The following is a 14,407-nucleotide window of genomic DNA, read 5'->3' on the forward strand; positions in this document are numbered from 1 at the left end:
ACTCTGTTCCTGGCTTGAGCGATCTGGGGTATATGACGTGCGGATGGCAGTGAGCCCCCTTTGCGGCTCTCCATGTGTGACTTCGGTTAGGCAACGGTTGGCTGGTGGTTGGCCTGTGCCGCGGTCACTAACGGCCTCCTGCTGTTGTTTATGTTTTGATGTCCGCATGAGCGCGTGTTGCGATCTCCGATTGTGTCGCACACTACTTATTTATATGTAAACAGACACTTCCTGTCTACTCCTTTCTTCTTTCCTTGAACTGCTTCTGGTGCAAGGGATGTTTGCTTTCCAAAGGGGGGAGGTTCAAGTCTTCAAGGACAAGGAAGTGTGCAATAACACACAAAGTAAATCTTTGGGACGAGAAAACGTGTTTCGGACTGACGGGTGAGAGAAGCTGCTGAATTTCCTTTCATGCGTATATGAAGTATACGAAGGCAACTTCAAGGGACTGTCGACCGACCTAAGCCCCAGCTCCCCGTCCGATTCCACCCATTGCCAGCACATGTTGCCGTACATGTGCATGTGCATATGTATCCGCTGCAGCCTCTGCCCGCCAAGCCTACGTGTCCAAATATGCACACACAGCATGTATACACACACGCACACCTTCAAAGGAAAACCTCCTCCTACGCTAGGACTACTAGTTCCGCCACCACGTCAGCGCAGAGCGCACGGCACAGACCACTACGCTGCACAGCGCACTGCGCTGCATCGGCTGCATCCTAAATGCACGTACAGAAGACGTCGTACATCACTGTGCTATGCCAAGCAAGATACCTCCCTTCCCAAAACTCCATTAATTGGTTTTATTAATTAAGGTGGAGACTCCCTGTCAGATCCCGAATGCCCAAAAGCGTCCCCTACAATGTACGGTTTTTGGTGTCGTATTTCACGACGCATTCCGTACAGTGGAAAGCAGCTTCCCGAACGCCGAATCCAGCAGGGGCCAGGTGGGTTCCATACCCAGGTCGGCCAGCACACGATGAGCACAGCCAAAGCCCGAGAACACGACAGCATTGACCCCCTACAAGGTATTGAAATCAGGAGGGCGCGTTGACACCGTGTATGGCAGCGGTAAGGCATCATCAATCGACAGTACGAACGGCGATCACAGGGAGAGTACGGCGAAGAATGTAACGGTTTTACAGGGATGCTAACGAACTTGCACAATCACGTTGCGGGCGTCAGCATGGTTAAAGCCAGGCCTGGAAGTTAGGACGAGGAACGGTGCTTTGGTGTGCAGTCTAAGACTTTAATTAAAGTAATCAGCATCTAAGCGCATTTTCGGTGGAAAGAAGAAAAAGAGTTTTACAGCTTTCAACAAAGCTCTACGGGACCTAGGTGTCCTCGACCCAAGCTCTTAGCAGCTGGAGCGCAACGGAACGGCTTGCCTACATCCCAGGTTTATCTTCCTCACCTCCCGCCCTCTCCGCCGCTCGCTCTGCTCCTCTTCCCCACCCACCCGCAAAAACCCGCGACTCCGCACGCACCTGCCCGGGGAAGGCGGAATCCCCCACGCAGTACAATCCTCGAATGTCAGTGGTGTTGAAGGGCATGGAGAGCATCCCAAGCGGCCTCCGGGAAGGAATGGGGCCGTAGGTGCCGTCCTCCCGGTTGAGATAGCGCCGGTGGGTACGTGGCGTGCCGGCCTGGACGGGTGCGGCGAGTTCGTGGCGGCGTCAGTGGGGCATATAGCGGGCATCGCCCTGGGGGCGGGAAGAAGGAGCTCCATTTGGAACCCGGACGCGGGACTCAGGGAAAAGTTGGGGGAGAGGGAGAGAGGGTCGCCCGCGAGTTGCACTTTGACGGGGCTGGCGTGATTGTGTAGGCTTGTAGAGACGGATGGAGACTGAAGAACGGTGGTAGGGGTCAAAACGTGTACTGAAAGACACGGTGCACAAGAACATACGTGTGTGCATATACGATTATATACATGTGTGCGAACGTTTACACACACACACACACACACACACACACACACACACACACACACACACACACACGCGCGCGCGCGCTCGCGCGCGCTCGCGCGCACGTACATCACGGAAGGTGGTTGCTGCACGCAGGCCCGGAAAGATGGCTTCAAGACGTTCACAGATCTGGTCCGCCAACTGCTCCTTAGCGGACACGTACTCGGCTGGGCTCAAGTCCTGAGTGGAGTTTTGTGCAAGAGGGAGATGTCGTGCATATCAATATGTCGAATTCAACAGAAACAAAAACAACAAAAAATTCAATCAGCACGGGTTTCAGCTGTCAATTATTACCTTCCAGTTATCGATCCAGTCAGGTGTGAAGGCGTGCACGATGTGGTGGCCCGGGGGTGCAAGGGAAGGGTCCAGGACCGTGGGAATGGAAACGAATAGAACACCCCTGTACGGCGTGAACGGGAGGGTGGTGTAGAGCAGCAGTCGTTATTAAGAAAAGTATGCGGCGACATGCGGCCTGGTACATGCCAGCTTATGCCTCCGTGTTTCCCTGCTGCTGGATGCCTTTCCGCTGGACCACCATGGAACCACGTGGAAACAAACGTGGTGAGCGGTTATATTTTTTGGCTTTACATCAGGCCTGTGACATCACATGTCAGATCGTAGTCATCTGGACACGTGAGTTGCTATGGTGTAGTGGAATCACATCTGTCTAACACACAGAAGGTCCCCAGATCGAAACTGGGTAGCAACATATGCCTTTTGGTACTTATAGTTTTGAAAGTTGTCGATATGTAACATGATATTTCAACTGCAGTTTTGCAGAGAATCCAATTGTCCTTTGCCAGAGGATCCAATGCCCGCACTCAAATATTGTACACGCCAGCTATGGTCCTTCGATGTGGTCAGACAAACCATTCTATACACTAATTCTGTTTAGAAAAACAGTTTAGACTCTACCTTGTCGTCTCGCTGGAGCAGATGTGCAACTTTTTCCGTCCTTAACGCTTTGGAAAGCAAAACAGCCAAACGCATTATGTGTACATAAGTGGACCACTTAAAATGCTTTGCATCGTTGTTCGCACGCGGCATTCCATGCAGGCTTTATCATAGGCACGGGGCACCAACTTACAACGCCAAATGCGCCGTGCGCCTCCAGAGCAGGAAACGACCGACGATTCAGGTTCATGACCGGTTCAGGTTCATGACCGCTGAGCGGTCATCACCAATTCAGTCTCCCTGGCCATACAGTGTGGGGTGCGGTCTGTTGTTGACAAACCTTTCCCATTCGCTGTATCAGGGCTAGTTGGTTCAATTAGTTTCTAAGAATGAAGCCGCCTACCATCCAGCCATCGAGTGAAAACATGTCGGCACACGCATTGTATGGGAGTCCCGAAGCACATGGAAGGATGTATTCCCGACAAGTCATATGCGTCTCTCCTGCGTTTCCTTTTGGGGGCTTGGCCTTTGGAGGTTAATAGGCCTGTTGGTCGGCAAAGGGCTGATCGCACTTGTAGGATTTGTAGCAACGTGGTTGAGGACGAGTTTCCTGTGCTTATGAAGGGTGCGGCGTACATTGACATCGGTCAGGGTTTCGCTTCGTTGAGTGTTAACCTAGGTGACCGCAGCCATCTACCTAGGCTTCCTGTCACGCGCGTTGACAACCAGCGCGGGCTGGCTGAGTTAATTCACCACATTTAGATTCGGCGTAGGTCATTTCTAAGGCTAATAGTTTCCTTGCTTTCGCACCTTAGGATTCCTTAGTTCCTTCTATGCCTTTCTAGTTTGGTCTCGCGGTCCATGAGTTTCCTGGGTCGTCTGGGCCTTAAGTGCTCTTGCCAGCTTGTAACAACAGCCATCGAGCACTTCCAAGTGGCCATTCTTTTTCACCCTTTATTTCCGCGATTCACACGCACCTGGCTGCCTCCATTTTTCCCCAGTCCTCGAGCAGGATGTGGTGGCAATCCGTCTCGCCGCGGAGCACCTCGGCCTTGACGCCCATGTGCAGGGAGAAGAACGAGGGCGACTTCTTGAAGCGCTTCCTGCGAGGGAAACATCCACCTCCTTACAGCAGCCGCCTGGCACTACCAATACGGTGATGCAGCAAAACGCAAGAAGAACATATGCAAATTGGGCTGTGTCCATTGCTCCATTGTCACAGAGATCCCTGGATGACTTGTCGTCTCTTTCTCCCCTAGCGTTTCCCCCTCCTTACCCTCCTTTCTTGTTTAACCACCCCTAACCACCGCCACCTGAAGGGATACCCACCTGAATAGTTTCTCTGACTCGGGCAGCTTGTCCGGGCCTATCAGGTTCTCGAACGTGTCCCACCGCGTGGCATTGCTGATCACCGTCTTGCCCCTGAGATGACGCCGAGTGAAAGAAGGGTCGGGACGGTTTTACTGAGCTGCATGTGCGGAGAGAGAGTCAGCCGGGGGAAGGACCGGCAAAACCATCAAAGTTCAAAGGATAGAAAATAACGGGCAGGTTGGGGATAGTAGCCAAAAAATTACTGCAAAGTATTACACAAGCACTACAATTTCTAGAAGAAAACAACACCAGGTACCTGAATACTCGGCCGTCAGCTAGCCGTACGCCCACCGCCCGCCGCTCCCCATCCAAAGGGCCCTCCACAATAATCTCCTTCACATTGGCCTTGTACACCACGTGACCGCCGTACTCGACAATACCTGTACATGCGTTAGTGCAGGTGTCAGCAAGAGGCCCAAGCTGCTTCTATGCTGTCATCCCGCCCGCCGCTAAAAGCCGTCCGTCCCAACCGTCCAAATCTATTACGCCCCGTCCATGGGGGGCGTAGTGCATGTTTGGAACTTATAAATTCCGCACATACAATTTCTAACTTGCAATTACGCCCTCTCCCCCATCCTCCTGTACCGCCGTAAAGCCCCGGCCTGCGACATACCCGCGACATACCCTCCTGACCTGCGCTCACCAGACCCCGACCTGATCTCAAGCGAGACGGGAGGCCCACACATCACCACCTTGGCACCCACCTTCCGCCAGTTCTTCTCCGATGCGGCCCACGCCGCCAACCGGGTAGTTGATGCCGCCAAAGTGCCGGTCGCAAAACACCATGCCCGCATTGATCATGGGGGTCAGGTCGGCTGAGACTGTGGACCAGATGAAGCACTCGATGTCGATAAAGCGGAGCAGCTCGGGATCCTGAAGGGAGTCGCAACGGAGTAAGTAAAGAACAAAGCAAAGGGAAACGGACCGACCTTCAGGTCGGGCTTCTTTCCATTTCCTGGCTCCCACACAACCGCGACCCGACGCAACCATTTCCAAGTCCACCGAGCCGTTCCTCCCGCGTTCAGCCACCACCCCTCCATCCCCCACCCCATCCATCCATCCCTCCATCCCTCCATTCACCTATCCATTCATCCGCATGTCCCCCACCTTGATGTGCTTTCGTGCCACATCCCCGGTGTTGGTGGTGAGGAAGGAGGCAAGAGTGAGGCACGCCAGGGGCTGCTTGGCGAACTCCCCGAGCAGGTAGCGCGGCTCCTCCAGGGACTTGAGATCCAACACGTTGAGACTGGGGGGAGGGAGGAGAAGGCGGGGAGAGGAGGGGAGAGGGGGAGAGGCGGCGTTAGGAAAAGAGGAAAACCCCGGGAACGCAACCCCGCATGTATGGAACACGAAAACGATTCTCCAGGGGCAGGGCATGTTTGCCTGTTAAGCACTGAGGGTATATCCCTTTCGGGGACTACGCTGTCGTCTCCTCATCCTTCGTGTCCAGCACCTTTGTTCGGGAGGCTCTGGACCAGTTACAAGCCCGGTCTTCTGGTGCCAAATTAGGCAATCAAGCCACAGCGCCTATTGTATCGCATTTTGACAGATATAAAATACAGATAGCCAACCGCGATTTTGGTCGTTGAAGACAGGTACCTGTTGAAAATCTTCCAGCACTCGTCGTAGAACTTCTTAATGCCCTCTCGCTCCGCGGGGAAGCGCTGAGCCAACTCATCCAGAAACTCCTCGTACTTGCGCCAGACAGAAACATGAAGACCCTGCAAACATGACACTTCTTTGACTTGCAGTGCTTCTTCCTTGGCTTTTCATTTTCCGGTTTCAAAGCAATCTGCGCGCTGCAGCTCACCACCTGTCACAGCCTCTGGCACCTACTCAAGTCGTACAAGTTTCCATGCGCCCAACACCACCACCTTAAACCCTAAACCACTCTTACCGCTACTACCGCTGAAGGTATCGTCACACCCCCCTGTACCGCCGCCACAACGCCACAACCGCTGCTACAACCGCTACAACACGTACCTCCTTTCCCAACTCTTCTCCCGTCTCCTCACTTCCCTCAACCAACCAACCAACCAACCTACCTACCAACCAACCAGCCAACCTACCTTGGGAAATCTATCGGACTTGGGCAGGTGGTACACGACTTGTGTGGGGTCCGGCACGGTCTCCATCTTCCGGCCCACCGTCTCCAGACACTTGGTGATCAGGTTGGTGGTGCCTTCGTGACCTGTAGCGCAGGGGGAGTGAGGGTTGTATGCACGTTGTGCAGTACGTGTGTGTATGTGCAGTACGTGTGTGTATGTGCAGTACGTGATTATCGGCGGGCGTACGAGAAAGAGGGCGGAAAGGGACATGCGAGAGACGTCCATTGGGGGAGGGAATGGTAATCGATTGGAGGGCAGGCCGGGGAGAAGAGCCATGCTAGGGCCTCATGGAAGCACGACAGGGGAGGCGAGGGGGCTATGGCACATAGCAGCTGCCAGTCCAACCCTTTCCTACGCCATCTCCCCAATCTTCGGCTGCTATTCCCTTATGTTCCACCTTCGACATACGTACACCAAGGGTCGTACACCAAGTTCCTCAGTAGATTCTGGCCCCGTGCAAACTAGGTCATGTAACGAAAGTGACGCGGAGGTTCTTCAGGTTGTCAGCAGCAACGCAAATGATACTTTGGTAAGCACCAGTAGCTGGCTAGCATTTCATGTCCAAGAAGCAGCCCTTAGCCGCTTTTTGTCACTCTTGAGTTTTTCCGCCTTCAGCTGCCAACTGCCGGCAGCCATCACGTACCCATTCCAAACATCATGGAGGACCCCACGTCAAAGGTGTAGCCATCGCGCTTGAAATGGGCCGCACTGCCTCCTGGCAACAAGTACCTGCGGGGAAGGCGGGAAGGAAAGCGGACGCAATGTGGATGTGAGGCGGTGGGGAAGTGACAGTGGCACTGGCGGCGTGGCAGTGGTTGCGATGGTGCTGACGGCGGCGAAGGTGGAGAACGTCCGCAGCGGGGTTAGAGAGGGGACAGAAGGATGACAGATGGACAGACAGACGGACAGACAGACGGACAGACAGACAGACAGAGAGCGCGTGGCGCCTGGCTGGCGTGTGTCCCTGCTGATCTTCTGCAGCACACTGTCTCGCCAGGCGCCTTATGGCAAAAAGGGGATGGGGGAACTCACCCAAGTCCCCAACCCCGAAAGCCAGAATATACAGCATGACTTCTTTATCGCGACGGAACCCCCGGCCCACAAGTTGTTCTCAACGAGGCGTACGACGACTTGGCTGAGCCTGCCAAACTTTTCTCCATCGCTATCCTAACTATTGCACCAAGAAGCGCCCTGTCATGGCGTTCCCTTTGCCATGGAGAATTCCTGGGACGAGACCCGCGCTTACTTTTCGAGGACCACCACCTTCGCACCCTTAGCGACCAGGCGTGCCGCTGTGGCCAGGCCGCCCATTCCGCCGCCCACGATCACAGCATCGTATTCCACGTCTGTGGGGGCCTCCGTTGGGATTACACGGCTAGGCGGTGGGTATGGCGTTTTGGTTGCCGACGCGGCGATGCGTCTGCGGCCATGCGTCTGCTGATGAGCATCATCGACCTGCGGGAAAAGCTCTACTTTACTACGGCTGCAATAGTTATAGTGAAGTTAAAATTCATACCTCTGAGAATGACGCAGACAAGGAGCGACCGGTCGTGCAAGCAGACGGCAGGGACAGAGGTAGCCTGTGGAAAAAATGACCCAATTATGATTTTATCGCATCCAGTTTTTGTTACCTGGATTTAGGACATAACTCACGCGCAGGATGCTGCGGGCACCCTGCTCGCTGTTGGTACCACACTCCTGTTCAACTGCATTTCCCACCAATTATATATGTATGGTATAGCATTATCAGGTATCGAGTATTCTTCCTTCAGTAGACTGGAAATCGATCTTCGGTTGTGATCGTACAGGTGTTAGCTTCCCAATTTCAACCTGGCATGTAACTCTACATCATCAATTGCACAAGTGAGCTTTGCAAGAGATGATGTGAAAAACTGCAGTTCGCCTGAGTAAGAAGCGAATTTTGGACGTTTTGAAACTACCTTAAAATTGGTGTCTCTTTGGTGTCTTTCCCTCATTCACGTTTGCCCCGTCCCGTTTGTTTCCTTTATCACCGTGCCTCTATTTTTTTCTCTCTCCCAGAGTTATTTTGTCTGTGAGTCTCCTGGCCAGTCCGGGCCTTACGAGCTCAAGAGAGGCTTGTAATCCTCGCGATCATCGTAAACGCTGTTATCCAGGCATGCCTACATCTGACACAACGAAAAGCTTCTGAAGCTTAATCCTTATGGGATCTAATGGGTTCTTGGAGCCTGTGCTCGAGAGGTAGGGCGGTCGGTCAGCGCAGGTCGCGGCGTGGAGCTCGTCGGCACGACAGCATCTGCAGTTATTGGCAACTTAGGGTTTGGACACAGAAGACGTGCTATTTGCGGAGCCGTCAAACATTTAAGGACCTTTCGCACTGTTGCTAAATTGGGCTACGGTGGGACTCTTCTCACAACTTGCCTGGGTGACCCGATTGTTTAACTGCAACTCTCAGCCAAAATTAATCCTCATATGTCTGTTGGTGACCACCATCAGGACGAAGTCTGACGGAGACTTGGGACACGTGCAGTACAACCAAGGCCACGACAATTACCCACTTTGAACACACTCTCCGCTGAATGTATAACTTACTTCATAACAACCTACAAACACTGGAAACCACTCCAAATTGCTCCAAGTCGATACAAATCATGCCAGAACGCTCCTCCACACCGCACACATGTCTTCCGCAGTGGCGATGACATAAATCTCTCTCTCTCTAATATCTCACCCCGCCATTCCAACCTCTTTCCATAATCGCCCACACAGTCGGATCATCACACATGCAGCATATTTCTCACTCCTGCACAATGCATCTCAAGTCATGATCAATTGATCAATTTTAAACATTTTGGCAACTGTGCTGTACAGCACTAACTGAGAGTACGACACTGCACAAATGTAAGCAAATGTAAGCCAAAAGTACCGAACACGCAGCAAAATGAAGTGGAATGAATGAACTGAAGGCATTGAGGATTTGAGGGAGCTGACGGGGGCCCTCGGAGCCCTTGTCGCTCCGTCCCTTAGATCACCCAAAATGTGTCGTCGTGTCGCGCACACACACACGGGCAAAGGGGCCCCCACGGCTGGCTGTAGTCCCGCACGAGGGCCTCTCACACCGGAAGAACCCTACAGACGGCAGCGCACGCTCGCCCTTCATGCCCGACAGTCGTCAACCCTAACCTAGTCGCCACCGCGTAACAAAATCTAACGAATGTGGGCCGCCAGCCTTGCAGTGCAGCCACGAGGCACATGAGCACTTTCAAACCCGACACGGTGCTGGAGCTACGACGTATAGATAAACACGGGTGAACGTTCAACTTGCAGCACTGACGAAGGTCTAGCCATTGCAACCGCTTATAAACTACCCGATCATTTTTTCATCCATACAAACCGAAATCCACGGAACCCATCCACTTCACGGCGAATTACGACCCACGACAAGTAGCATTCTAACCCGAAACTTGGCGAAATCCCAAAGCTGGATGTTATGAAGGCCCCCCATCGAGCCCCAGCAAATTGTAGGTCGTCCACGTGAGAAAAGGAAAGAAACGCCAGCAACCCGTCCGCCGTGGTGGCGCCAGGTCGCATGAGTGCCGTACGTCCCTTGTTTCTAACTTTGCAGTTCAGATCTCTTTAAATCACACGGCACGCCTACGCGTACACGGTGCCCCTACGCGCCACTCGGGGCGCCTAAGCGTGCTGACGTAACCTATGTTCCAAATCGTAACACGAGTCAAGTACGGCATGCGCAAACAACGGAGTTGTTATGCCGTGCCTCCCGAGGGTCTCGCGCCCTCACGGAAGTTCAAGATGCTCCCTGCCGTACCAGTATGCCCTGCCGTAGTCGTACAGCAGCTCCTCTCCGGGCTGAATATCTCGTGCAGCGAAGAAGCTTACCCTGCCAGCGCTGCGCTTGTAGTACCTCCGTACGTTGGCGCGGGTACGGCTGTGGTTCATATGTACGGCATGGAAGCTGGAGGTGCATGGCGCAAACGCCGCGGCGTCGATGACCCACTCATCGTCGATTGCCATCGCGTAGTTTCCCTGGCCACCGTGAATTGTGCGTTACGGGTCATCGTTATGAGGTCATTTTCACGGGTCATTAGGAATAGTCAGAGCTCCTTTAAATCATTTTCACGGGTCATTGGGAATAGGACCAGGAAAACAACAAAATCGTAAGGATTCACAACTTTAAAGCTAACGGACGGGATCAGCTTTGGACGGGAAGCTAATTCTATTGTTTTTAAAGCATCACTCACACATGCGATGCCCTCCGCCGCCGCTTATTTTCATTGAGAGATACAAAGTAAGCCTTACCCTTACCCATCATACGATGGACCCACCATCATTAGCTCCCAGAGTATGATCGGTCATACCGCCGACAATCCATCCGGGTCCGACAAACCATACCCCTGCCCCTGCTTATATCCATACCCCTGCCCCTGTCCCTGCCCATACCCATATCTCTGCCCCTGCCCATACCCCTGCCCCTGCCCATACCCCTGCCCCTGTCCAGATCTGGATGGTCTTATTCAGCAGATCCGCATCTGGACCTGATCCCCGCCGTGAAAGGAAGCCAGGGGTTCATTCCAAGGACCTGATCTCACCACGCTGTCTGGGTAGCGGGCCAGGAAGGCAGCTCGGTCCAGCAGCTCACCGGCGTAGTCGGCGATGTGAGTACCCGCGGGAATGAGGGCTGCAGCATAGGCGCCGTTGCCGCGACCGTCCCCTGTTGGGCGGACCACGACTGCTCCCGCCGCCAGAGGAGGGCCGCTTGAGGGCACACCCGTACAGATGTACAGACGGCCTCTGAAAGCGGTTCACGGCACACATAATGGTGGCATGTACGAATAAACCTCGATACGATACGGAAGGATTGGTGCGAAAATACGAATAGGAATGGGTCGCTGCGTTTAAAGTCTGGATATTGAAGGGCGGGCAGCGCTACGGAGACTGCAAACGACACTCTGGGAGGTGTGTACATGCGTTTATTAAGAAATTTGTCTACACATAAATTTGTCTACACATAAATGTGATAAGTGTTTGGTCCCCCCTAGATAAGATCAGCGGTAAACTGCACTTGCAGGTGACATCACGCAGCCGCGGAGGGGTGTGGTGCTTTCCCGTGAAGTAAACACTGGCCTGTCAATCTAGGAAGGCACTCCTTACTTTCAGGCCGCTCAGTGCCCGCCATGCACCTTCCAACCCATCGGCTTACATAGCCGGCCCGACCCCATTCAGATGTGCGTCATGGAAACCGCGGGCCGCGTGTGCGTTGGTGGTGAGCGTATGCGTATGCACGTACGTGCACATGTGTCTTCTTGAAATGCTTTGACCAGACTTAAACGCCATCGTATGGACAGGCAACACAGGACACGGAGCCCCCATGGCGATGTTAGCCACCTGCGTCCGTCGGTCGGTCGACGTTGTCATGGTTACGTCTGCGTTACCCCTTCCGTACGTACACGCCTTCCGTACGTACACGGATAGTGAGTTGCGGGCCATGCTGGAGTCTGGTGCGTACCTGTGAAGCTCAACGTGAAATAAATCTCCCAGGGCGATCTTAGCCGCCACAATCCCGACTGGAAAGCCACAAATCAAGAACGCCAGCGTGGACGGAAGCGGACCAGCGATGATGTCGGCCAATGATGGCAACGCGGTCTGTTTTGATAGCCAGGTATATGATATTTCACCAACAAGTGCAAGCGTCACAGATAATGCTGCCAGGAGTCGTGGATCGCGTCTAAGTCGGCCCTCGTTGGAAACCAATCTTGAAGAAGACATGGAGTCTGACGCTTCCATCCGGACGTTTTGAGCCAAAGGTAATAAATTATGTTCGCTTGGTCCATCGGATATGGTCTGACTCGTCAGGTCTGTGTCTGTGGTAAGACTGGGTGGCAGAGCCTTACAAGTGAACTTGCGATTGTCCCAATCAATGCTCCCAACCTTCTGGCAAGCAAATAGTTTGGTATACCTATGATACCAAAGGCGGTTTGAGCCACTTGAGGTGTCTCCAACACAGGGGATGCTACGTCGACCATAGAGCACCTGAGTCGCCATAAGTTGCGCGACCCGTATTTATTAGATCACAAAATAAAATGGTAGAATGATACTAATTTTCCTACGTTATTGCAATTGTCAGATGCTCAGTAATTGTACATAACAGGTACCGACTGCTCACGTCTGCTAACGACCTCAGCAACCGCAAATCTCTCGGCTTGATGCTGGTAGACCATGTGGGGCGGTGTTCCTTGGACAGCGAAATAGGTCGTTCGTAGTAGTGTCTGGCTCTTTACAGTTCACAGACGTACGGGCCGGAGAATGCAGATGTAAAATCTGTTCCCATCATACGTGCATGGCGTTAATTATATCCGAGAGATATCGATTTCAGCAACCGTAGGGCTGGCATAGCTCAGTTGGATAGAGCACCCGTTTAGTAAGCGGGAGGTCTCCAGTTCGAATCTGGATGTCAGCACTGGTAGTATAATTTGTGTGATTTCGTTTCGTTACTGCAATCTCGTATTATATCATCTTACCTTCGCCTTGCGTGCTATTCTTAGGCGTGGTCAGCTTCATCAAACTGGAAACGATTTGCACCTAATGAACGGGCGAGGCGCCCATACGTCGACCAGTTGGTGGATTCATTTCCTATCCCCGCATTATGCAGTCTTCATGGCAACCTCGACCGATCTCAGCAATGTCATCGTGAAAACGTGAAAACATCACGGTTCTGCCGTCGTGAAAGATGGAACCCAAGTCGTTGCTCACATCCTTTATGATTGAGCACCGATCAAGCTGTACTATTGGGTGTAAAGGATTTGGTTTCGTTTTACCGAGTAGGTATACTTTCATGGTGGGCGGTTGATTATTGAAAATATATTGATTAAGAAAAATGTCAACAACCACTGGCTCCGACCTGGGGGGTGCCGAAGTCATAGAGATTGACTGTGTTTCTGCTCAGAAGAAGGGTGGAAGGCCCGTTGACGACGTTTGGAAACATTTTGATAGAGGTCCTTACGACAACAGCAAGAATTGTTATGCCACCTGCAAGGCCTGCCGTCGCCACTGGAAGCGGGCGCGCCTTCCTGAAATCCGGTTACACCTTGCCAAGGAGTGCACTGCCATTGCGCCTGAGGTCAGCGCGTTTTACAAGGCCTTGCTAGCTAAGGATGCTGCTGCATCCTCTTCTGAGGTCGTCACAGCCAAGCGGGCGTCTCGTCAGACGCTCCTCAACCGCCATTTCGACACCGCCCGCGCTTCGGATCAAGTTGTCGCCAGCACCCACGCCAAGCAGCTCCGTGCCTTTGTTGAAGGTGGAATCCCACCGGACAGAACCGCACTGCCACAAGATGGTTTCAGACTGTCCAAGTTATCGCCACACTGAGAAGAGCTAAAAAACATCGTTACATATTCATTTTATAGTTTTCGCAGGTTTCCGCAGTTTCCGCAGCCTTTCCGCAAAGGGCCTCCCGATTACGAAAAGTTTACGCAGACCTGGTCAAGTTTCGGCTCGTTCCCTGAAATTAAGAATAAATAATGTTCCGACCGTACAAGTTCATTCCTCCAGCCAAAAATGGGCTGTCCATGCCAAAGCCGCTAGAATCTTACAGGAGACAAACATGTTAACCATATTATAGTACTTTAATGCCATGGATACTGTTAGGGAGCTCACGCCCGAAAGTCAACGAGGAATCGGACTTTTTCTGACCGGACCAAACGCTGCAAAATATTCGGACCCGAAGCTCCCAAAACGTGGAAGGCCATTAAAGAAGATCTTAAACTTCACTGAAGCCATTAGCGACGGTAATGAAGACATCATTACTTTTGCAATCTGGAAAGTCGTATAGTGTTATCTTTCAACGTGATGCAAAATGAACGACGGTGAACGAACTCTATTTGATCAGTTCTTGAGTAGGGGCTAACTGGTTTGTGTTTGCTTGGGCTCGGCAACAGCAGTCACCCGTGCAGCGTCCAAGTGCGCGCCGCTTCCTATGGAGAGATTGTGGTGTGCGCGTGTTGCGATATTCCCCAAACCCTGTGTTTGTACGAACTAAATAAAACCTCATTGGGGGGGGTCTGGGG

The 14,407-nt window shown here is 52.7% G+C and overlaps 2 protein-coding genes across 2 annotated transcripts; one reads left to right on the forward strand and one right to left on the reverse strand.

Annotated features, from left to right (window-relative positions):
- Positions 1-392: 392 nt before the first annotated feature.
- Positions 393-8,056, reverse strand: VOLCADRAFT_81764 (uncharacterized protein). The gene is made up of 13 exons (XM_002952213.1): positions 7,590-8,056; positions 6,987-7,072; positions 6,305-6,426; positions 5,835-5,956; positions 5,343-5,481; positions 4,940-5,108; positions 4,492-4,615; positions 4,194-4,286; positions 3,842-3,967; positions 2,265-2,370; positions 2,040-2,150; positions 1,491-1,649; positions 393-1,024 (listed from the first exon to the last, which is right to left on the reverse strand). Exons 1-13 carry the CDS (start codon positions 7,652-7,654, stop codon positions 890-892), a joined length of 1,557 nt encoding a protein of 518 aa, XP_002952259.1. The 5' UTR covers positions 7,655-8,056; the 3' UTR covers positions 393-889.
- A 5,161-nt stretch (positions 8,057-13,217) lies between these two features.
- On the forward strand, positions 13,218-13,709 carry VOLCADRAFT_92818 (uncharacterized protein; the record flags this gene model as incomplete). The annotated part of the gene is made up of 1 exon (XM_002952129.1): positions 13,218-13,709. One exon carries the CDS (start codon positions 13,218-13,220, stop codon positions 13,707-13,709), a length of 492 nt encoding a protein of 163 aa, XP_002952175.1.
- Between the last annotated feature and the right edge of the window lie 698 nt (positions 13,710-14,407).

Source organism: Volvox carteri, assembly GCF_000143455.1.
Source record: "Volvox carteri f. nagariensis unplaced genomic scaffold VOLCAscaffold_28, whole genome shotgun sequence".
NCBI lineage: Eukaryota > Viridiplantae > Chlorophyta > Chlorophyceae > Chlamydomonadales > Volvocaceae > Volvox > Volvox carteri.

Coding starts and splice junctions, on each gene's coding strand:
- VOLCADRAFT_81764 (XM_002952213.1), bottom strand. CDS start 7,654: ATGGGCGGCCTGGCCACAGCGGCACGCCTGGTCGCTAAGGGTGCGAAG. Junction 3,968..4,193: donor GAGTCAGAGAAACTATTCAG/GTGGGTATCCCT, acceptor TTTCCCTCGCAG/GAAGCGCTTCAAGAAGTCGC. Junction 2,151..2,264: donor ACTGGATCGATAACTGGAAG/GTAATAATTGAC, acceptor AACTCCACTCAG/GACTTGAGCCCAGCCGAGTA.